Source organism: Salvelinus fontinalis, chromosome 6, assembly GCF_029448725.1.
Source record: "Salvelinus fontinalis isolate EN_2023a chromosome 6, ASM2944872v1, whole genome shotgun sequence".
Taxonomy (NCBI): Eukaryota; Metazoa; Chordata; class Actinopteri; order Salmoniformes; family Salmonidae; genus Salvelinus; species Salvelinus fontinalis.
This window is the reverse complement of record NC_074670.1, coordinates 39,266,846-39,291,594: the sequence shown is the minus strand read 5'-3', so window position 1 is coordinate 39,291,594 and position 24,749 is coordinate 39,266,846. Positions and strand designations below refer to the sequence as shown.

The 24,749-nt window shown below is 46.5% G+C and overlaps 1 protein-coding gene across 2 annotated transcripts; it reads right to left on the bottom strand.

Annotated features, from left to right (window-relative positions):
* On the bottom strand, positions 1-23,680 carry LOC129857813 (AT-rich interactive domain-containing protein 1A-like). 2 transcript variants are annotated; one of them, XM_055926409.1, is made up of 20 exons: positions 22,236-23,680; positions 16,790-17,008; positions 16,011-16,643; positions 15,658-15,792; positions 14,716-14,956; positions 14,376-14,465; positions 13,881-14,054; positions 12,957-13,281; positions 10,432-10,577; positions 9,811-9,917; positions 9,347-9,562; positions 7,389-7,593; positions 6,267-6,396; positions 5,905-6,092; positions 5,654-5,813; positions 5,309-5,434; positions 5,003-5,099; positions 3,940-4,801; positions 3,604-3,734; positions 1-3,187 (listed from the first exon to the last, which is right to left on the bottom strand). In XM_055926409.1, exons 1-20 carry the CDS (start codon positions 23,148-23,150, stop codon positions 1,265-1,267), a joined length of 7,023 nt encoding a protein of 2,340 aa, XP_055782384.1. In that variant the 5' UTR covers positions 23,151-23,680; the 3' UTR covers positions 1-1,264. The 2 variants fall into 2 exon arrangements, with proteins under 2 accessions (XP_055782384.1, XP_055782385.1); XM_055926410.1 differs by having other exon boundaries at positions 9,353-9,562; positions 22,236-23,678.
* Positions 23,681-24,749: the final 1,069 nt, after the last annotated feature.

The window sequence follows — 24,749 nt, the reverse complement described above, 5'->3', positions numbered from 1 at the left end:
AAGATTTAATGTACATTTATTCTTACCACGTGGAACATATAGTATAAAGATTTCATACTGAATAAATGATATTCATTGAACCAAAAAAAGGGGAAAGGAGGAATTTACATGTTTTTAGCTACAGTCTGAAATACAAATATCCATATCGCTGGAGAAAAGAATTGTCAAATGTGTGTTTCTTCATCTAGAGTTTTTTTGTTGTACCAGGAGAGCAGATTTGATCCGAGTCTGCCGTACTAAGGAGCCGTGGAGTGAGAGGCCGGAGGGGAGAGGGTATATCAGCAGGGACTGGATGACAGGAACCAAACTCATTGGTCACCTTCCATTCCTCATCAACAAAAAGTGTGGGAATAGTGACACAGACAGAGACAGAGAAAGGAAGTGTAATGTACAACATCATATATATACACCACAGCAAAGCTGCATCTTAAATTGAAAACCAGTCCTAAGAGGTGATTTATTTTACAAGGGTCAATTCATACAATCAAGGGCTAAAGAGAGGAGGTAAGGGTGTTGTAGTAGGTTCTCGGTACTTTGGGGAAAGCCTTTTAGCTTTTAACGTCAAAACTAAAATGACCTTTTAAAACTCTAGTAGAGCTGCATTGTCAACGTTTTTCTGTATGAAACTTGTTTACAGAATGCCTGACACTCAAGAGCAGTACGGTACAGAAAATGCCCTACAATCTACTGCACAGGCCTCCCAGTGAAGGTGTCTCAACAGCCAACTGAGTTGTAGGCTGACTGGTAAGCATCCAATTAGACACTATACCATCAGATCAGGCTGTTCCTCAGCCTGCTTTACCTCCAAACATGGACCATAGTCTGACTCACTCACTGTGCTCTCGAGGAGAGAGCAAGGGCACACATTATGCCCAAACTTACTGTAAACAAGACAGCAACTTTGGTTACAGTTTGTTTTTCAGCTATTTATTCATCTTTATTAAAAATACACCCCCCCCAAACATGTGGAACACTCCTAAACCCGGGTACCCGCTCTATGTCATCTAGTTGGCATTAATGTTACAAGTTGTGTCAGTTTGTGGAGTCTCTTGTTTGTAAATCCACCACTGCAGCTTTGTGACGTCCCTTCTTGAGTGAGAACAGCGAGAGAAGGCTCAGAGAATGGAATCTGAAGGGTTTGCATAAATTAAAAACAGTCACTTGAACTTTCCCTGCCCCCTACACACATACAAGCCAGGTTGTAACCAGGGGGTGAGGGGGGGACGAAACCAAGAGGAGGTGGAGCCAAAGCTCCCTACAGCTGTCATGACTGGCCAATCAGAAAGAGTACATCGCAGATAACATGAGACACCACCGAGTTCATGAGAGGTGACACTGAGAGGTCAAGGAGGCGTGACTCGTAGAGTGTGAACTCTGAGTGGTTCTCCTCCACCTTGGCTAAGGCGTGCAGGGCCCGGGCCGCCCGCCGCATCATGTCATTACTGGTGGGCTCAAAGTGCATCCCCTGCAGGTGCAGCAGAGAGCTCTGGCTCTGCTGTAGCTGGGTGGCCGCCAGGCTGTCCTCCAAGAAGCCCAGGAGGTTACCCACGCTTCCCTTCTGCACGGCAATGGCGCGCGCTGCCATGCTGTCTCCCTGGGCCAGGTTGGCCAACAACACCACCGACATCTCCCTGCAGACGGCCACCTTTCTCTCCCCAACCAGCCGCACCAAGGTCCCATAGAGCTTCTCTAACCGACCCAACGGCGGCGTGGCCAAGACCAGGTCCACATTGTTGTCTTGGATGCTCAGCTTGCTGAGAGTCTCCAGGACCAGTCTCTGGGGTGACATTGCGCTGTGGGGCCCCAACGTGGGGAAGGGGTCTTGGGCCTCAGCCGAAGGGCACACGGCCCAGTGGAGGAGGCCCTCCAGCAGCGGAAGGCAGATGCTCTCGGGGTAGATGGAGAGGTCCAGCTGGCCAGAGATGTTGGCAAGAGTGACCAGGCAGTTCTCCCTCAACAGCGACAGGCAGTCCCACCACCATTCGTCCCTCTGGCCAAGGCAGTCATCAGACTCCTCCTCCTTCTCGTAGGTGAGCGGGGCCTGCTTCCTCTCAGGGTGGCGGTGGTGCAGCAGCACTAGGCGACCCAGCAGCAGCATGAGGCCAGGGTGTTTGGACATCTCCTGGTCGTTGCCAGGCACAAAGGAGAGGCTGCGCACGATGTTGGAGACGCAGACGCAGCGGCGGGCTAGAGCGTCCTGCCAGTTGGCCAGTGTAAGCAGTGGGCCCTCGTCCTTGCTGTGAGGCTCGTCCTCCACCACACGCTGGGGAACTTGTTGACGAGGAGGGCCACTCGGTTTGTCGTTCTCCTGCTGGCTCTGGGGCTCTTCCGTCTGTGACGTTTCCTCTGTCTCAGCGTCCGAGTGCTCGGACTTCCCCTCCTTACCGTCGGCTGAGGTGTCGGTTGTTGTTGAGGCCTTCTCTGTGGATGATGGCTGGGAGGGCCTCTGATCTCCGCCACCTTTCTGCTTGTCTTTCTCTGTGGGGGTAGCATTGTCCTTGTCCCCCACCATCTCTGTTCCTAGCCTTTTCCTTTTGGCTGTTGGGACAACCAGCACTCGTTCTCGTGGGACCAGAAATTCCTCCCTCCTCTCAAAGTGGGTCTGGATGTGTTCTGTACTGTCTCCCCCGCCGGCGCTCCAGTGGAGCAGCCCACTGTCGAACTCCTGCACTTTTCCTCTCTGGCTTGCCCTGCCTGCTGGAAACGGGTCCTTCTTCCGTACCATCTTCAGGGGGAGCTTGTCGAACTTGCTTGCCTGTTTGGGTCTCTCCTGGGGGGTAGCCGGGCCCAGGGCAGGGGGGTCCGATGAAGAGCTGGGCTGCTCAAAGTTAGAGAAGCTCTTCTCCTCATCTTCAGTGTCCTTCTCTTTCAGAGTGTCCCGTTCTGAGCACGACTCCTGCTCATCCTCTTGCTTCACCGGAGCCTGTCCCTCGATTGTCGTCCCGGCCGGCTGTTTTGAACGCTGCACCACCACCTCTTCTTCCTCATCGTCGTCATCCTCCTCTCCCTCTATGTCCTCCACCCCTGATTCCTCATCTTCCGTGCAGCTCCAGTCTCTGTCCAGGGCGTCAGGGTCCAGTAGAGTCCTCTGGCCGGGGTCGCCCACCTCGTACTCACGCAGGATGCCGAAGATCTCGATGAGGCAGCGCCGGAAGTACTCCACCACCAGCTCCAGCAGGCCAGGCAGCTGAGAAGATCAAAAGTTTGTATTGTATGATATGATGTACATGACAGATAATATGCAAATAGGGTTTGGGAATAGGTGAAATTTTATAATTTGTGAAAGGATAAATGTAAAAACAAAAGAAGCCCTAAATAAGAAAATATTACACTTCTGATTGTATGTAGTTTCTTTTGGAAAACCTCTATCCCACATTGTGGCCAGTGTAATAATAATTTGGTGGGTGCTTATATGTCCTATTTCACACATGTACAAAAGTGTGTAAATTGTTAAGTGTTTTGCATATCCGACTCTCCCCAAGACACCGTCAGAAAGTGGGGTCAAAATTAGGTTTAAGCACCTTGCTCAGGGATTCGAACTAGCGACCTTTTGGTTACTGGCCCAAATCTCCAACTGCTAGGCTACCTGTCTTGTTAGCTCACCAAATTGAGGTTGAAGGTGGAGATGCTGTTGTCGTCATACAGGAGGATGTTGATGGTGTCGAGGGCCCACGTGCTCTCAGCCAACAGTCCAGACTTGAGGGACATCATCACCCTCCAAGCCTCTGGGGTCCCTATGGAGATATACAAATACAGTATTTTAACTTATGCTGATAACCTTCACAGTACTGATAGACCACACAATACAAACACTTTCAGAGAGCTGAAGCAACCTATCATTGTAGTGTCCAAATGGGATCACTAAATAGTTAACACTGTATACTGCATGTATAAGAATATTGTGATTGTGGGTGGAGTTCTGGGTTGTGATAGCCATACCAATATCTTTCGTGGTGAGGCGTCGGCGTGGTTTTAGGACAGGGTGGGTGGCCTCCACTGAGCCTGGGGGAAAGGGCATGTCTCTACGGATCAGAGGGGACTGCACAGACTGGGACACTATGTGAGAGGCAGGAACCGGGGGCCCTGCCTTTTGCATCTTGACGCCACTGTGTATGTAGGGAGATTTACTGGGCGACGTCCGGCTCTCCATGGGGCCACCGCGGGGCATGGGGGAGGGACTGGACACCTGTGGAATGTGGTTCTGCATGGCCTGAGCGGATTGGTAGTTGGACTGCAGGGTGCGGGTCATGGGCGGGCCCGCCCCTCCAGGGACGTAGGGGGGCTGCCGAGGGCCCATCTGACCTGGCCCCCATTGGGCCTCGTGGTTCATGCGCTGCTCCGATGACATGATTTCCTCCGAACCGCGGTTCATGCCGGGGTGTCCGGGTCCCTGGGCTGAGCCCCCTGGGGGGCCACCCTGCCGGTTGGGGTAATTGCCAGGATAGTTCATCTCCCCGCGGCCCTGCCACACGCCACCCTGGGGGCCGTCAGGGCTTGGCTGCATCATCTGAGGGGGCATGGAGGGCTGGGCGTTGGGCCCAGTGGTGGCCTGCATGCGCTCTCTGTTGAAGGGGAAGGGGAACTGGCCCTGGGGACCAGGCAGGCGGCGGTCAGTGCCGGGGAAGGAGCCGCTGCTGTACTGTGGTTGGTACATCTCTGGCTGACCAGCAGGGGGTGCAGAGGCCGCCCCTGGCTGCTGCGGTTGTTGCTGCTGCAGCCCTGCACTGAAGGGCCCGCTGTACATCTCCCCCTCGTGTCGCTTCGCTGGTGGGTAGCCCCCTTCCACGGGACGCTTGTAGTTCTGCACAGAGCAAAGACGTTTAGGTAGGCGTTGCCATTACATTGCATCAGATGAATGTTGATGACTATTACTTTCCCCCTATGGCTATTACTCATCTATACAGTAAGTACTACTTTTTGGGGTAATAACACATTGCTACTGGTTACCACTTTACAGTGACGTCACACTTCCAGTGCATACACAGTGAGTTGGAGCCATCACCTGTTGTTGCTGTGGGTACATTCCTGGCTGTTGATTGGGATAGGAACCACCAGGGGGAGTACCATGGCCAGGATATTGATTACCATAGGAATCATTCCTGTAAACAACCACAACACATCAGCAAGACATTCCACATAAGCCAAGTGCCTAATATTGAAACAGTATACTGCTAGTGTGCCAATAAACCCTCTTTGTGAAAAACAACCCCATCTTTACAATATTGCAGGACTATAAATGCTGGGATAGTCAGTGCATGGTGTCAGTCTGCACCAGACATCGCCTGAGATAGAGGGGTGCTGAACTGACCGTGGCTGCTGCTGTGATGGGTAGCGGTTTGGCGAGTACATCCCTGTGTCGGCGTTAGCGGGCATCAGGTTTGGCTGCGGTGCACCAGACCCCATGCTTCCCTCTGGGCCCATCCCCTGCTCTGGCCTGGTAAACACCACCATATAGGACAATGTTGGTTGACCACACTTAGTACAAATTATTTCCATTAAAAAAAGGAAATGAGCACACTGCTACACAGTCATGATGGCGTCTATAGAATTATACTCAATATGGCCGCCAGTCCACCCATCGTAGACACATTGATTTGAATGTCCTTTCCAGTAATTATATTTCTACTGCTTATAAGCGTGTGTAGGGTCTTACCTCCTCTCGTAGCCTTGTCCGTAAGGGCCTGGTCCATACTGCTGTCTCTGAGCCATCGACATGTTCCCCATAGCACCCGGTGGAGGCCCACGGTTAAACTGTTGCTGCTCAGCCATCCCACTGTTAGGACCCTGACTGGCAGGCAAGAACTGCTCCCCAACTGGAAATAAATACACACTCCATCAGCAAGGGACCAAGCTTCCCAGCACCATCAGTTTCTAGGGATCTTTCTTGTAACCTCTTCTACCCACCTTTCCGCATGGCACCAAAGGGGTCTTTGTTAGGCCCTGGACCCTCATAGGGCCCTGGACCCATGCGACCTGGCATCTCTGGGGTGCTCATGCCAGACTGGTAGCCAGAGTTAGAGGTCATGGAGTTCCTTCTGGGGAAAGTGGGGTCACTACCGTCAGCAAATGGGTCCTGCAGCGCCACATTGCTCCTAAAAGATAGAGGGACGTTTAGTGAGTAAATAGGGGTTTATCAAAGCGGATAGCAGAGTTGGGGTGAATTCCATTTAAACTCAATAAGTAAATTAAACGTCCAATTGAAGAATTGAATCTCCTGAAAGCAATTGATAACTCAAAGAGGATGAGATTGAAGCGCTGCGACTCACCTGGCCCCGGGTGGCATCTGGGTGGGGTGTGGGGTGGAGGCAGGTGTGGGGGGCTTGAGGTCGCTGCCCTCGGCCATGGAGCTGCTGGTGGACTGGGGGGTTTGAGGGCCCTGGAGAGAACCGGATCCAGCTACCGGGGGAAAAAAGAGGGACATTTCAATTAGAGTTGACTTTCATCGGGTGGTTCGAGCCCTTGGATGCTGATTGTCTGAAAGCCGTGGTATGTCAAACTATATACCACAGGTATGACAATAATTACTATTTACTGGTCTAATTACATTGGTAACCAGTTTATAATATCAATAAGGCACCTTGGGGGTTTGTGCTATATGGCCAATATACTAAGGCTACGCGTTGCGTCGTGGCTAAGAACAGCCCTTAACCGTGGTATATTGGCCATATACCACGCCTTATTGCTTAATTATACAGGTCATTCAATCGACATTTCTACCAATACTAGACTGTGGCGACATTATCTTTATGAATGCAGCTGCCACTTCATTAAAGCTGTTAGATACATTTAACATAGTGCACTTAGTTGTTATTATGGCGTCAGGTTCAGCACACGTCACTGCATTCTTTACCAGATAGTAAGCTGGTCCTCTGAATTCAAGTAGGTCGATTTATTGCTTTATTTTGATTTCTAAAGTTCTCTTACAAAAATACCCTATCTCAAGGATGGCTAACTCTGGAAATCTCTTGAGTCTCCTCAGAGTTAGGTAAATCTCTGTTTATTTTCTTTGCACCCCATGTATGGAACAATCTACAGTGTTCCCTACAACTGGATGTTCTGGTGCCTCTCAGGCAGTTCAAAATGTTGATTGGGAACCTCTTTCCTGATGAATGTGATTTTTGACAAAAATATATTTTTATATTGTATTTTGTAAATTATGCGTATGCAGGGCTCCCTTGTGAAAGAGATCTCGGTCTCAATGGGACTCCCTGTTCAAATCAAATACATTAACTTCACAAAAAAATAAAAAATTAAAACCCTTTTACAACGAAAATGAGCGTTTCATATTGGACAAGATCAGGTAGTCCCAACTAGTTTCAGTCCGTTTTCTAACTTTTGATGCCTAATAATTACGACCCAGCATAGTGTGGATAACCGTCTGCACTGACCTGGGGAGGGTGGCTGGACCTTCGCCTGGTTGGCCTTCTTGTTGTCAGTGATGATCTCAGGAGGGGGGTCCTCCCCGCGTTCGATCTTGCACTCGAAGGCGTACAGACACTGGATGTACTGCTTCTTCAGGGAGCTGGCGGCGCTGCTTGACGTGCCAACGTTCAGGTTGGTGGACAGCTCACGCCACTTCTTGTTCTTGTTCACCTGGACATAGAGCATGAAGATAGGGACATTAAAACAGGGACCAGAGAGAAGGGGATGAACAAATAATAACCAAGAGATTGTGCATGGTGTGTTTATACGTGTTCTAAGGTGTGTTTGTGCATGTGTTATACTTATTTATTGAACCTACACTACCGTTCAAAAGTTTGTGGTCACTTAGAAATGTCCTTGTCTTTCAAAGAAAAGCACATTTTTTGTCCATTAAAATAACATCAAATTGATCAGAAATACATTGTAGACATTGTAAATGTTGTAAATTACTATTGTAGCTGGAAACGACAGATTCTTTATGGAGTATCTACATAGGCGTACAGAAGCCTATTATTAGCAACCATCACTCCTGTGTTCCAATGGCACGTTGTGTTAGCTAATCCAAGTATATCATTTTAAAAGGCTAATTGATCATTAGAAAACCCTTTTGCAATTATGTTAGCACAGCTGAAAACTGTTCTGATTAAAGAACTGGCCTTCTTTAGACTAGGTGAGTATATGGAGCATCAGCATGTGTGGATTCGATTACAGGCTCAAAATGGCTAGAAACAAATAACTTTCTTCTCAATCTCGTCAGTTTATTCTTGTTCTGAAAAATGAAGGCTATTCCATGCGAGAAATTGCCAAGAAACTGAAGATCTCTTACAACGCTGTGTACTACTCCCTTCACACATTCACACAACAGCGCAAACTGGCTCTAACCAGAATAGAAAGAGGAGTGGGAGGCCCTGGTGCACAACTGAGCAAGAGGACAAGTACATTAGTGTCTAGTGAGGCGGCTGTTTCTCAAACAAGTCCTCAATTGGCAGCTTCATTAAATAGTACCTGCAAAACACCAGTCTCAACGTCAACAGTGAAGAGGCGACTTCAGGATGCTGGCCTTCTAGGCAGAGTTCCTCTGTCCAGTGTCTTCACTGACGTTGAGACTGGTGTTTTGCAGGTACTATTTAATGAAGCTGCCAGTTGAGGGCTTGTAAAGCGTCTGTTTCTCAAACTAGACACTAATGTACTTTTCCTCTTGCTCAGTTGTGCACCAGGGCCTCCCACTCCTCTTTCTATTCTGGTTAGAGCCAGTTTGCGCTGTTCTGTGAAGGGAGTAGTACACAGCGTTGTAAGATATCTTCAGTTTCTTGGCAATTTCCCGCATGGAATAGCCTTCATTTCTCAGAACGAGAATAGGCTGACAAGTTTCAGAAGAAAGTTATTTGTTTCTAGCCATTTTGAGCCTGTAATCGAACCCACAAAATCTAATGCTCCAGATACTTAACTAGTCTAAAGAAGGCCAGTTTTATTGCTTCTTTAAATCAGTACAACAGTTTTCAGCTGTACTAACATAATTGCAAAAGGGTTTTCTAATGATCAATTAGCCTTTTAAAATTCTAAACTTGGATTAGCTAACAACGTGCCATTGGAACACAGGAGTGATGGTTGCTGATAATGGGCCTCTGTACGCCTATGTAGATATTTGATTTAAAAAAATCTGCCGTTTCCAGCTACAATAGTCATTAACAAAGTCTACACTGTACTTCTGATCAATTTGATTATATTTTAATACCCCAAAAATTGGCTTTTCTTTCAAAAACAAGGACATTTCTAACGGTTGTGTATATTTATCCAGGAATTCCCATTGAGGTCAGAAGACCTCTTTTATAAAGGGAAACCTGGCCAAGAGGGCACCTCAATAGGGAAATAAATAGATCAAACACACTACAGTGCATGCATGCATAGTACAGCACAAACCTACACTGACCTGTGCGAAGCCTCCAATCTCCTTGACCGAGACGTAGAGTCTGAAGAGGTCTAGGGGCTTGCGGCCCACAGCAGGCAGGTTGGTCATGCCCATGGCTTTTTCCTCGATAAAGCCCAGGTAGCGGTCCACCCACATCTTCCTCTCGAGCTCGGGGCCCAGCTCGTACAGACGGGTGATCTTCTCGTTGGTTGTCGTGGAAGAGCTCGACTTCTGGAAGGCGGCAAGAGAGAGCCGTCATGAGGGAAAGGGTTGGGTTATAAACCCATTGGTCTTATTTCCCTTTAGTAGCTAGCTCATTGGCAACTGTAATAACCACGGAATAAAGTCAAAAGTATGATGGTAACATGTGTGTTAACAGTTTACAAACAATATGGTTTATAACGTAGTTTCTTTTAACGTACACACAAGCCCTAAACAAAATTGTCCCAAGTGGACAGACAAAGACATTATCTTATCACCTTGGATTTAGTCGGTTCCGCTTTCGGTGTTCCGTCCACTTTGTTGTTCATCTTCTGGCCCTGGTTCATTTTCCCATCCATACCAAACTCTGGACTTGGGGCCAAACCTAGGTACAAGGGTACATTGTGGGGTTGAGCACTGTTCAACAGCTTTTGAACAACAATTCCCGGGATCAGGACATATACCAAACAAGTGCTGAACGACCAGAGGCAGCTGACATTTTTTGTATTCTAATTTCAGAGCATTACAGACTAACAAAGATTCCCCTATAGAACTTATTCATACCGCGGCCATTGTTCATCGACCAACGTTATCTTCAAACAGGATAGGAAATGCTCTGGTGAAACCAATGCAAAAACTTTCCTCAAGTGTGACTTAAGATTAACAACGACTGCACTAAAACAATATTTGTTTTGGAAAACTCATCCGTCTATGCTAGAACTTTCAGATGAGAAAAAGGTCTATTGTGAAAACACTGCAGACAAATTGCATCAGGCCTTACTTACTGGCCACCCCAAAGCAAACCTATGCCACTGACCACTGTCCCAACCAAAGTCATCCTGCCATATCAGAAATACCTGGGGCACCATGGAGTAACAGTATTGGACAACAGTACTCACCACTGGAGTTATTGGCCATGTTGGGCCCCATAGGGAAAGGCGAGCCGCCCTGCGCGTTCATCATGCCAGGCATGTTGTTCATGGGAGGGCCATAGGGGGCGCCAGGGCCCATCATGCCAGGGGGCATGTTGGGGTAGCCAGGCATCCTGAACGAAGAGAGACAACCACACTTTTAGCATGTAGCATGATTTCAGAGTGAAAAACATTCCTCTCCTGCTGAAAAAAAAATCAGTTATGCAATAATATCACTAAATAAGCAAGACTGTTATGAGTGCCATTGCAAGGGGGAATTCCTTGTTCTTGATACAAACATGTCTAGTGACTTTGTACAACTGTGAAGACTGTAAAGCCTAAAGAGAGAGAAAATATGCTGAATCTGCATCTGAACTTTCCAATGCTTTTAATGTGTTTGGATGTCATGTGAGAGTCAGGTATTCCTCGTAGTGACAGGGGCTGGAGAACATCTCGTCTGCCTGTCTACCTCTCAGTGAGTCTGTCTTCAACTCATCTGCTTTCTCCTCTGTTCTTTATTTCCTGCTGCTCTAATCACCCCTCTCACTGCCTTTACAGGACCTTCAACGTACAGGAAAATCTACTAGTTAGGACCAGATATCACATACTCAACACATTAACAATGATTATAAAAATAACATATTGGGTGGAGGTACACACCTGTCTATATAAGGTCCCACAGTTGATAGTGCATGTCAAAGCAAAAACCAAGCCACGAGGTCAAAGGAATTGTCCGTATAGCTCAGAGACAGGATTGTGTCGAGGCACAGATCTGGTGAAGGGTACCAAAAAAAAGTCTGCAGCATTGAATGTCTCCAAGAACACAGTGGCCTCCATCATTCTTAAATGAAAGAAGTTTGGAACCACAAAGACTATTCCTAAATCTTGCAGCCCGGCCAAACTGAAAAATCGAGGGAGAAGGGCCTTGGTCAGGGAGGTGACCAAGAACCCGATGCTCACTCTGATAGAGCTCCAGAGTTCCTCTGAAGATGGAAGAACCTACCAGAAGGACAACCATCTCTGCAGAACTCCACCAATCAGGCCTTTATGGTACAGTGGCCAGACAGAAGACACTCCTCAGTAAAGGCATGGCAGTCTGCTTGGAGTTTGCCAACAGGCACCTAAATGACTCTCAGACCATGAGAAACAAGATTCTCTGGTCTGATGAAACAAAGATTGAACTCTTTGGCCTGAATGCCAAGCGTCACATCTGGAGGAAACCTGGTGGTGGTAGCATCATGCTATGGGGATGTTTTTCAGTGGCAGGGACTGGGAGGCTAGTCAGGATCGAGGGAAAGATGAACAGAGCAAAGTACAGATAGATCCTTGATGAAAACCTGCTCCAGAGGGCTCAGGACCTCAGACCGGGGGCGAAGGTTTATCTTCCAACAGGACAACAACTAAGCACACAGCCAAGACAACGCAGGAGTGGCTTCGGCACAAGTCTCTGAATGTCCTGGAGTGGCTCAGCCAGAGCCCGGACTTGAACCCAATCGAACATTTCTGGCAGAACCTAAAACTAGCTATGCAGCGACGCACCCCATCCAACCAGCAGAGCTTGAGAGAATCTGCAGAGAATGGGAGAAACTCCCCAAATACAGGTATGCCAAGCTTGTAGCGTCATACCTAAGAACTCAAGGCTGTAATCGCTGCCGAAGGTGCTTCAACAAAGTACTAAGTAGAGGGTCTGAATACTTATGTAAATGTAATACTTCAGTTCTTATTTGTAATAAATAATCAAACATTTCTAAAAAAACAAAAACGTTTTTGCTTTGTCATTATGGGGTATTGTGTGTAGCTTGATTAGGGGGGGAAACAATTTAATCCATTTTAGAAAAACATGCTGTCCACACCGCCCGCGTCGCATGTGCGAGCGTTGCAAAATTAATATACATATACATGTTATTCAATCATTGCATCCAGACTGCGCGAGCGTCTGCATAGCCAGACACTAAAATAGAACTTGGTTCTATTTGTGACGCACTGCAAGTCCTGCCTCTCCCATCTCCTCATTGGTTTATAGGAGCATATACCCACATGGGTGATTGAAAGATGAACTGATGTCCACACTCCAGTCCAGTTGGTAATGGTAATGCACCTTAAAGTTGGTTGCCAACCACCATATAAAGACCAAAGAAGAAGCCTGAAGGAGGGGAGATTACTAGAAAAAAACCTTGGTTTACCCTTTTATCTGTGGATTATTTGTCGGAGTAGAGGACCTTGTGCATTTCAGGTAAAATAACAACCCAATGTTTATAGCCCAGGACTAATTTTTATCCTTTTCGACCTGTCCCCAAATGAATATTGTTGGTTCAGAGTTAGTTTTGATATGTCAACCTGCGTGTCCTGATCACGTCTAGTGTGGGTGGACAAAATCAACATGGACGCGAGCGAGCGGTCTGGTCAGCATGTAAGGCTGTAACGTAACAAAATGTGGAAAAAGTCAAGGGCTCTGAATACTTTCCGAATGCACTGTACATGTGCAATATGGTTTAGTAAAGAGTATAGCGTACCTGCTGTGTATGGAGTTGGTAGCAGCGTGTTGCATGACTACAGCTGCAGCCTCCTGGGCCTTCCGGTTGAGGCCGGGGGGAGGGCACATCCCTGAGCCCACCTGAGGTGGCATGTTACCCATGTTGGGTGGCATGTTGGGCCCCATGTTGGGGCCATAGGGACGCACTCCCACCTGGCCCGGAGGCATTCTACCAGGGGGGATGCCTGCATACGGCAGCCCCCCTTGCCCAGACATGGGGTTGCCAGGGCCAGGGTTCATGGGGTTACCCATGCCTGGGTAGTTGGCATTGGGCATGTTGTTGTATCCAGGTTGCCGGGGATAACCTGTAGTAGAATGGACAAAAACAATGTGTGTAAAAAATGTATGTTAAAAAATTTAAATAAACACTGCTCGGGTGACATTGGGAAGACTAGTTATATGCGCAAAACAACAAACTAAATCTTTAATCAACTTGGGGTTCTATTGTGAAATGTGTACATGACTGCTAATGTCTGTTGAAGTTGTGCAGGGCAGTGGATTTGTGCACACTGAGCTATGAGCCTGCCAGTGGCAGCTCTACTGACAGGGGGGGGGGGGGGGCTCTGCTATGTCAGCTGACTGTTCTCCATGGCTAAAAATAGCTGCGCTAGGCTCAGAGAGGGAGGGATGAGCTGATAGGAGGGAATTCCTATGAGGCAAAAATACATATTCCATTGATTTGGCTGGAGGAACAAACAAGAAGCAACTTGACAGGATGGTGAGATAATAAAGTGGGAAGCATTTATACATTGTCAGTCAGAGGATAACCAAAATGTTAAAGATCAAAATGATTAAAAGTCTATTTGGTATATCAACTGAGTTGTTATTTTTAAAGTGCACCAAATGTTGATATTTTGCCACCAGCCCCTTCCCTTTGTTGCACAGTGTAACCCACAGAACTCACCTTGTGGGCCATACTGCCCACCCTGAGGTCCGTAGCCCCCCATGGAGTTGTTCTGCTGCTGATAAGGTCCCATCCCAGGGTGCACCTGGCCTCCTGAGGACTGTCGGGGTGACAGGGGAGAGGCAGACTGTGGGGAGCCGTAGGGGGGCATCTGGGGGTTTCTCTGCATAAACCCTGGCAGGGTCAGAGAAGAGAGAGTGAAAGAGATGTTAATCCTTTAACAAAACACTGGAAATCTCTCATAAGACACATCAGAAGGCTTCGGTACATAAATTTGACAGTATTTACTTAGAACGTACATGGTAAAATGGCAATTACATGTAATATTATTTGAAGTACCAGAAAGTACCTATTGTTACCGCACAATTTGCTGGTAAGTACCAGGTACCATAAAAGAAAGTGCAGGCTAAGTTTCATTAAAACAGAACACTGTCAGTGATCCCTGCAGAGAGGGGTAGTACTGTGTGAGGGGATTCTCAGTTAGGGTGAACTCACCTCTGTCCTGGGCCATGGGAGACTGGCTCATGGCGGGGTGCAGACTCCCGTCAGACTGTACACTCGATGGTCTAGGGGGCATCTGGGTCCCTAAACAACAATATTTAAGGGACACTTAAATTAATCCAACAAAATGACCATAGATTGAAACAGTGAAGCTACTGCAGCCAAGCACCTTTTAAAACTGTATCATTTTAAAAGATTATTGACTGCAGTAGCTCCACTGTTTCAATCTATGGTCATTTTGTTGTCATCGTGTATATGCATAACAAATTGCATGTGTCCTAGTACATGTCAGAAAAACCCATGTATGTGTGCGCACTCGTGTACGTGTGTTCACCTGGCATTGTGGCGGGTGAGAGGGGTCCCGTGCGGGAGGTGGTGGCACTGGCAGGGGAGCCGGCGGGCGACGGCGAGGGCCCTCGGATGCCTGGCAGATGGGGAGAGGTGTGGGGCGAGAATGGCGACTGGGCCAGGTTGCTCTGCTCGCCCTGGCTGCTTGACACACCTGAAGTGCTCACGCCAGGACTCAGAGCGCCATCCGTGCCAGTGCGAAGGTCATCGATGGAGCCTGAGAGATCCTGCAGACACACAAGACAGGAGAGAACGGGACCTATGGTGAGGAGACGCTGTATAAAAACGACGGCCTGATGGAATCGACATGACAGCCATTAGCTGACTGTACAGTTAGCAGTGAGATGTCTTGATAACGACTCCATGCACTTCCTGTAGCTCTGTCTACTAGCACAACAGAAGCACATACAGGATGCAAGCACAATTTAATCTCCTCAGTCTTGGAAAGCATGGCAGCACACTTTCTACTAGGTTTGGAGACATGTGACATACACAGTTATGGTTATTGATCTTGTCGAGGAAAAGAGATAGCATATTAGAGCAGGGGGTTGTCATGGTTACGGTGGATGTGTGCCGACTCAGCACGGAGCAACCCTGCCATGTAAATTTTATACAATCTGATACCGTCGCTTTCGCTCTCGTTTTTATCCAGGCCCGAGCTCTGCTCAAATTTACTAATATTCATCTCCCAGACTGCCACACAACATTTCTGCAAGTGCGCTATGCATGCCCAATGACATCTACAGACACACACACACTCAAATGCCATACAAAATAAACACGGGTAGCATTAATTAACCACAACACCACACACACCGGTTTGACTATGTTAAGACTAAAATGGGTCACCTGGAATCACGCAAACATGTTTCAATGCATTATGATTTCAGAACAATGTAATAATTTGATTTATAGACGTATAGTATACCTTTGCACAGGTTGGGTGAGGACTCACGGGTAGGCTGGACGGCCGGCCTTGTACGCTGACGTCCTCCGAGCCACTTTTGGGCTGGTTGGAGGGAGGGGCGCTAGACTGGGAACTGAACGAGTCCTGGGATATCTCCTGGGGGAGAGAACGAGACAATCAGTATTGAAGAGCATTCACATATATGTGTACATGAGAATACACAGTGACAATACCAATGCCTTCCATCTGCTGAGTAAGCATGGCAACTGGTACTGCACATACTATGACGATATCAAAGGTACCTCAATCATAAAACATCAATTGCGCGCGCATGCACGCACACACACACACACACACACCAAATTCAGTTGTACCTGCTGTGGTGGAGGAGGGAAGCGTTGGTAAGGTGACTGCTGTGACTGTTGTTGTTGCTGCTGTTGTTGCTGTGGAGGATTCTGGGAGTAGGATGCAGGCTGGACCTGTGGATGCTGGCTGTGACCTGGTGGTTGCTGAGGGGGTTGAGCGGGTGTCTGGGGTTGCTGCTGCTGTGCGGAGAGCTGCTGTGGGCCCTGCGTGGGTGGATAGCTAAGCTGGGGCTGCGACCCTGCTGGGACCTGGGAGCTGGCCTGCTGTGGTGGCTGGCTGGGAGGCCCCTGCTGCTGGGGGAAAGGAGGCTGACCAGACTGGGTCTGAGCCTGGGCCGGGCCCTGGGAGTAGGGAGGCTGAGACTGCGGGGTCCCTTGGGATGGACCTGGCTGCGGGCCCTGGGACTGGGGGGGCATATGGGGCTGCGGATAGGGCGGCCCACCCTGGGCATGTGAGGATGACGTCTGGGAAGGGTGGGACTGCTGAGGGTAGGGTGTCTGACCACTCTGCTGTCCCGGAGGTGCCTGGGGGTAGGGCCCTTGCTGCTGGCCTGGGTGTGAAGCCTGGCCCTGTTGGCTGTAGTAGGGCCCTTGGCCCTGAGGCCCATAGCCTCCTGGTCCCTGCTGTCCATAAGATTGCATCTACACACAAATACATACCAAAGTTAGAAATCAAGCAAATGGGTAGGCATATGACAAGCAAGCCATATAGTAGTGTGTGAAGAGAAGGATGGCTGATTTCGGTGTGAGAGAATGTAAGAATAAGTCAGCTTGATGACACCACTGACCTGCTGCCCGTAGTGCATGCCTCCCATAGCCCCAGGGGTGCGGCCCTGAATGGCCACCGGGTATCTCTGGGAGCTAAGTGGACCGTAGCCTTGGCCCGGGTATGCATGACCCTGCTGGGCTCCTGGGGGAGGCCCCTGCCCAGGCTGTTGGGAGTATGGACTGCCCCCCTCGTACGGCTGGCCTCTCATTTTAGCCATCGGATCCATTGCACCTGGGGGCTGTGGAGCAGAAGATCAAATACATGAACAACACTTCATAACATGAACACTATAAAAAATGATGAGAGGTGCGGGTGACAGGATGTACCATAGATCACAAAATACTTGGATACGGGCAGATGACTACACTAGTTTATTAGCACTTTAATTATCTAGCAGGGGTCTCTCATGCAAGTAAACTCACACATTTCAAGCTTCCCAACACAGCAAGAGCTATAGGGACGCATTTTCCCATCCTGATAGGCAAAAAAATAAAACATATGACAGAAGGCAAGTCCATAGAACACATGAAAGCATTACAAGAGCAAAGGGAACGAGGGGAGTTTTATTTATAACATTTTTCCCACGGTCATTAACCTTTTTTGTGCAATAGTTATGGAGCTATTTATATATATATATATATATATATATATATATATATATATATATATATATATTAGTTGAAGTCGGAAGTTTACATGCACTTAGGTTGGAGTCATTTAAAACTTGTTTGTCAATCACTCCAATTTCGTGTTAACAAACTATAGTTTTGGCAAGTCGGTTAGGACATCTACTTTGTGCATGACACAAGTCATTTTTCCAACAATTGTTTACAGACAGATTATTTCACTTATAACTCACTGTATCAGAATTCCAGCAGGTCAGAAATGTACATACACTAAGTTGACTGCGCCTTTAAACAGCGTGGAAAATTCCAGAAAATTATGTCATGGCTTTAGAAGCTTCTGATAGGCTAATTGACATAATTTGAGTCAATTGGACGTGTACCTTTGGATGTATTTCAAGGCCTACCTTCAAACTCAGTGCCTCTTTGCTTGACATCATGGGAAAATCAAAAGAAATCAGCCAAGACCTCAGAAAATAAATTGTAGACCTCCACAATTCTGGTTCATCCTTGGAAGCAATTTCCAAACGCCTGAAGGTTCCACATTCATCTGTACAAAAAATAGTACGCAAGTATAAACACTATGGGACCATGCAGCCGCCATACCGCTCAGGAAGGAGACACGTTCTGTCTCCTAAAGATGAACGTACTTGTGCGAAAAGTGCAAATCAATCCCAGAACAACAGCAAACGACCTTGTGAAGATGCTGGAGGAAAATGGTACAAAAGTATCTATATCCACAGTAAAACAAGTCCTATATCGACATAACCCGAAAGGCCACTCAGCAAGGAAGAAGCCACTGCTCCAAAACCGTCATTAAAAAAGCCAGACTACGGTATGCAACTGCACATGGGGACAAAGATTGTACTTTTTGAAGAAATGTCCTCTGGTCTGATGAAACAAAAATGGAACCGTTTGGCCCTAATGACCATCGTTATGTTTGGAGGAAAAGGGGGGAGGCTTGCAAGCCGAAGAACATCATCTCAACCGTGAAGCACAGGGGTGGCAGCATCATGTTGTGGGGGTGCTTTGCTGCAGGAGGGACTGGTGCACTTCACAAAATAGATGGCATCATGAGGCTGGAAAACTATGTGGATATATTGAAGCAACATCTCAAGACATCAGTCAGGAAGTTAAAGCTTGGTTGCAAATGGGTCTTCCAAATGGACAATGACCCCAAGCATACTTACAAAGTTGTGGCAAAATGGCTTAAAGACAACAAAGTCAAGGTATTGGAGTGGCCATCACAAAGTCCTGACCTCAATCCTATAGAAAATGTGTGGGCAGAACTGAAAAAGCGTGTGCGAGCAAGGAGGCCTACAAACCTGACTCAGTTACACCAGCTCTGTCAGGAGGAATGGGGCAAAATTCACCCAACTTATTGTGGGAAGCATGTGGAAGCCTACCCGAAACATTTGACCCAAGTTAAACAATTTAAAGGCAATGCTATCAAATACTAATTGAGTGTAAACTTCTGACCCAATGGAAATGTGATGAAAGAAATAAAAGGTGAAATAAATCATTCTCTCTACTATTATTCTGACATTTCACATTCTTAAAATAAAGTGGTGATCCTAACCCTACCTAAAACAGAATTTTTACTAGGATTAAATGTCACGAATTGTGAAAAACTGAGTTTAAATGTATTTGGCTACGGTGTATGTAAACTTCCGACTTCAACTGTCTGTATGTATGTGTATGTATATATCGCTCATCTCAAATGGAGGGCAGTCTGCCCAATCTTAAATAAACACATCCCAGCTGTGCTTCTTGGTTCGGCGGGGGCAATTCTGGCTCTGAATGAATGACAGAAATGGAGGGAAAAGTAGCCTACTCACTGTTCTCTGTTATGATCCGAACACAACTATGAGTCAGGTATCGTCTCAATGGAGAAAGTTTTCTTAAAATCTCTAGGCCTCCATCTCGTCAACATTTTAATTTTACTCTATGTAAATCGCTACCCTTAGGCCTATCAGTTTAACTTGCTCAACTCAAAGCAACCTAAACAAGGGTCCTCAAAAGATTCCATGTCGATAACAACATTAATAACAACAAATGGACAAGCTAATGAAAACATAAGCATTCATTTACCACAGTCGATTCTTATGGGCTTGGATTCTTTATCTGTACCATTGTCAATGCACACTGCTCTGAGACTTGAGACAGCTCTGGCACGTCACTGCTAAACAAAGGCCTTTAGAAATGGAGGGCAAAAAGCGTTTCTTGACATTTCCCAGCTTCCAGATAATTAATTGAAATAAATAAAAGCAGCACATGGCTAATCTGCATAAGACAGAGTGGAGACTCCCTAGGTGGGGGAGAGGCGGCTGGACGGTCTCTGTGATTGGCCAAGGGGGTTAGAAGGAATTCTTAGTCACACACAGAGACAGAGTGGCACATGAGATACAGCAGCTACTCATGCCACACACACGGCTCATGTTCACCTCGCTATGCAGTGTCAACACAGGGATACATCTGTATGTCATTGATAGATGAACCCATCAAATGGGACATAGTGGATGATGTCTCCCTAACATGTTAACATTGGCATGCATTACCAACCTAACAAAGATCCTATTGATGAACAAAACATTGTCAGGTAGAAGTTTGTTAGGGAGAAGTAAAGTTGAGTGAGTATTACTGCTTTAATATGCTAGTGAGTTATGGCATGTAAACAAAGACAGCTGGGCATCCATCATAGGCCACACTGTAGTCTCGAAGCATGTATATATATATATATATATATATATATATATATATATATATATATATATATATATATATATATATAATTTCCTGACAGTTGGTTAGTTCTGGGCGATATTCATACGTAGATAAAACTGCTCTGATGACCTCAGCTTTCCATGATATTTAAAGTGGTCACGCCCAAATATGATTGCTCCAAATATTGTTCTCAGGTACTGCAGCAAGTTCTTGTTGTAGCCTACATAAGGGTTTCCCAAACTTGGTCCTATGGCCCCCCCCCCTCCCCCTCTGGGTGCACGTTTTGGTTTTTGCCCTAGCACTACACAGCTGATTCAAATAACCAACTCACCATCAAGCTTATTATTTTAAATGCGCTGTGTAGTACAAGAGCAAAAACCAAAACCTGCACCCAGGGATGCCCCAGGACCGAGTTGAGGAAACTCGGTCAAATTCAGTTGCTTCCAAATGTGAAAAACCCTGTCAAAATGGTCTGTGCAACCTGACCTTGTCAAATAATGTTAATTTAGCAATGTCTTTATTTCACTCATATCACACCCACAGTCTTTGATCCTTCAAATTGTTATATGTTTACATTTTTGTGATGGATTGCTCATCTGGCATCTAGTGTACACATCTCAACCACTAAGAGAAATTCCTTCGTTTCAGATTTGTAGCTCATAAATGCATGGTGCAGATACAAAAACTATTTAAAAAGACTGTAATAATACATTATTAACTTGAGTGATTTACCTTGCCATTTTACTTTGATCCAAAATGAGAGGAGATAGTGGATGCTTAACAATGAGGGTCAAGATACTATAGCCATTTTCATCTGCCTTTCTTTATAGGATGGTGCAAATACGGTTACTAACTTATACGTGTAGGCTACAAAGTTCCGTAAACTCTTCTATTTGCCATGTTGGTCGTGGTTGCGGTTTTGTTTATGAATCTAGAAATTCAACAGGTATGGGTTAGACTATAGAATGTAAAAAACATTTTTTTTTAAAGTGGCACACAATATCAAACTGGATTGACAAAAGTTAAATGTGATTAACTTGATCAATGGGCCAAACTCTGACCATCTCTCCTTATTATAGAATACATGCGGAATAGTGTAAACAGGCATGCCATACGTGGGAAACAGATGATTGCAAAGTAGTAATTTAGAGAAATTGTCAAAAATGTGTTAAGTATGAGCTCTCATGGATTTGTGCAGTGCGGAGGAGTGCACTTGTCAGGATTTTTTTTGTTTGCTTTACAGCATATGCAATTATAAATGGCCAAGAGCACAGGATGAGGAGCCAATCAGATCTCAGCTAGCATGTCAAACCAAGACCAACTGTCTACTGGGTTTGACAGCAGGATTTTTACCTCCACAATTCAAATCCCAGAGCAAAGCAACCTGCACTCAGTCACTCAAATCACTAGGCCAATGTTTACAAGCAGAATGCAGTGGTGGAAGCAGTTCCCGACAACAGAGGCACCAAATGACACTCATAAATAAATAGGCCAGTGTGTGTTGATTAAAATGTAACATTTTACATAATTTAGTTATTAGTACAGTCCACTTAAAATCAGTTTCAAACACACGTGTACACTTGAGTCTAGGCAACATCAGTGTTCTGGGCTTGCAAATGTTGTGCATTGACTTCACAATTTCCATAATGATCAAAACACACTTGTGGACATAAAACTGTATAGTCTATTCATAAACATTCAACTGTATTCCAAGACGACTGACGTTAGCAGTGCAAACGATAAGAAATAACCTATTAAGGAATAACTGTTTAATTACGTTATATACCGTCCTGCCGAGAAACAAGTCTGAGTAATGAATATAGGCCTTTAGAGCTTTTTCACCTCTTTCAAGATTCGGGCCTCCATTCCCTGAACGTTCGAAGTTCAATCTCATAAGGAGGATTGCCGAAGAAGAGACGCTTGAAAGTGATAGAATTCATACAAACTAAATAAATACTGTTTAATGAGGTGGTGTTGGAAAAACGAGAGGCAGCCATTTTAGAGTGTCTGCAAGCGAACTGGCTCGCAACAATGGCTGGCCTGCTACGTTGTGAACTACATACATAAGATTACACCAAATGTACAGTAATAAAGATTCAGTGGAACATGGGCCTTTACCTGGCTTCTACCTAGGGGTTGCCCTGTACTTCCAGGGCTCATAGGCGGCGGATGATGGGTCCTTTGTTGCCAACCCGGATTCCCCCCTCCATACTGACCGCTACTGCCCGTGTCTGTTGGTCCCTTACTAGCTCCTTCCTGATTACTATATTCACTAGATGGGTAATTTGGATATACCCGCGTGGTGCTTGGAGAGGTTAGGAGCTGGTTGAGGGTTGGGGTAGACGTTGGCTGTGGATTCCCCATATTATATCTCTGATTGTTGTAAGATGCAGCCATTGCTGTGGGTCCTCCTGCTGGTTGCTGCTTAACGTTAGCTGGCTGTCCCCCAGCAGCCGGAGCCTGGGTATTACGCGAGGGGTTCATGCCGTATCCTTGGCCAGAATAGGGAGTTCTGTTCGGGAATGGATTGTAATTGTTAAACTGGTGGTTAGAAAAGCCATGGTCGTGCGAATTGGGTTGATATGGGTCCATCATATTGCTCGACTGCACGGCTGGACCTGCAGCAGCTGCCATGCCAGGGCTTTGTTGTCCGCCATGTTGATGAAAAGGGGCCCGGCCGTAGTGTTGACTGTATCCATAAGAAGGTGGAGGAAAACCGGACCCATGGTGGTGTACCATCCCGGGATGGTTATTCCCCTCGGATCCGATGGAATCATTCTGATTATTAATAGTCCTGGACGGGTTCCCGTTCCCGTTCTTCATCTCTGGTTCCCCTCCTCCCCCTGCATTTCCAACATCGGCCCCGTCCTGCAGATCCCCCCGGCCCGGAGATCCGCGCTCTAATCCCGACTGCTTGTTTTCCTGCTGCTTTTCCCCCAGTATAGAATCCTCATTTGGGTCTCGATCCGGCTTCTTTAGTTCGGAAGGCGGGCTTGTGTTGAGAGTGGCGGCGCTGGCGACCTGAGCGGCCATAATACCCCCCTCTCTCGGCGAGTCAGTCACAATCAAACGCTAGCATTGAATATAAATAATTGTTTATAACCATTTATCCTTGTCCCGACTCATTCCCACCCCTTTCACCGGACCGAATCCGGTTGTCTCCTGATTCCGATGTGAAAATAATTGTACACGTAATAATACACCTCAAGGATGCATAAACAGACATATATTCTGGGGGTTCTATTACTGGGCGAGAGTAGACGCAAGGAACGGAGCGAACCAGCACGAGGCTCCGCGAGATACAGCCATTTTACTGAGCCGTACAGACAGAAGTAAAGTACGGATTGGAGCTCATTGGGAACACGGAGTGGATTCGTTCAGTTTTACATTGCAAACGGGCACAAGAATGGTTGCATTTGTAAAGTGATGTTTGGGTTTTAAATGTTACTATTCTCAAAACATGCATAATTTCTTTGTTCGGTTCTATCGACAGTTTTTGAACAATTCAACATGCGACAGGCCAAGCAGGCACCTGATGATTGAGTGATTATGTTTCATGATTTGGAAGTCTGAATAATAATTACTATTAAATACATTGTTTCATTATGATGTATCCACGTTCAATGAATATCGTTTGGTTGAAAGACTCCTGCTCTGGGCAAGGACTGAGGGGGTAGCATTTCACCAGTGTCGATGTGTCATCGTGTGCGAACTGCGGAGCGCATACTATGGGATGAGGTCGCAAGAATGAATGAGGAAGTGAAAACAATTAATAAGATAGTCCACATATCAGCTACAATCTGGTTATGTTAGCATGTTCTAAATATCAAAATTCAGTTGGGCCTAAAATTAATATTAGCTCAGAATTGTAGAGGGAAAACCTTGCCTGAACGAGACTAATGCACCCTCTCACTAATTCCACGCCCTCTCCCTACCCACCCCCTCTCTGTCTGTCTCTCTCTCCTAACGGCAGCCGCGCAAGCAGAAACACTCCTCTTGTGAGTGTGGGGGATGGGCAGTGAACACAGCTTTCTCAGCCGCCAACATTGAACTACGCTGGCCAACCCTGACCTTGCCCTGAGGTGGGGAATCCCACTCACAACAAGAGTTTGTAAAAAAATATATATATATTAACATGTTGCATCTTGTTTTTTGAATGTATCAAAATTCCTTGAGGGGTGGGGGGTGAATTGGGTTGTTGCATTTAAGCCATATTCGGATCAATGTGAGGTTAATCTACAATCCCCCCATGCACACACAGACACAGTTGTAAAGGGAGAGCTAATGAAAAAGGCAGTAAGTGGCAGTCAGGAGGCACAATCACATGTATAAACATTGACAACACACTTCATGAATGATGGTACTTTGCCCAGTACTCTAGAATTACCAAAATCCCTTGAGCAAGGCACTTAACCCTAATTTGCTCCTGGGTTGGCGTACTACACTATGGCTGATCCTGTAAAATAACACATTTCACTGCACCTATTCGGTCTATGTGACAATAAAGCATCTTATAGATTTGTATACCAGACAAGCTAAGTTACTTCTATGCTTGCTTCGAGGCAAGTAACACTGAAACATGCATGAGAGCATCAGCTGTTCCGGACAACAGTGATCAAATCAAAAACTTTA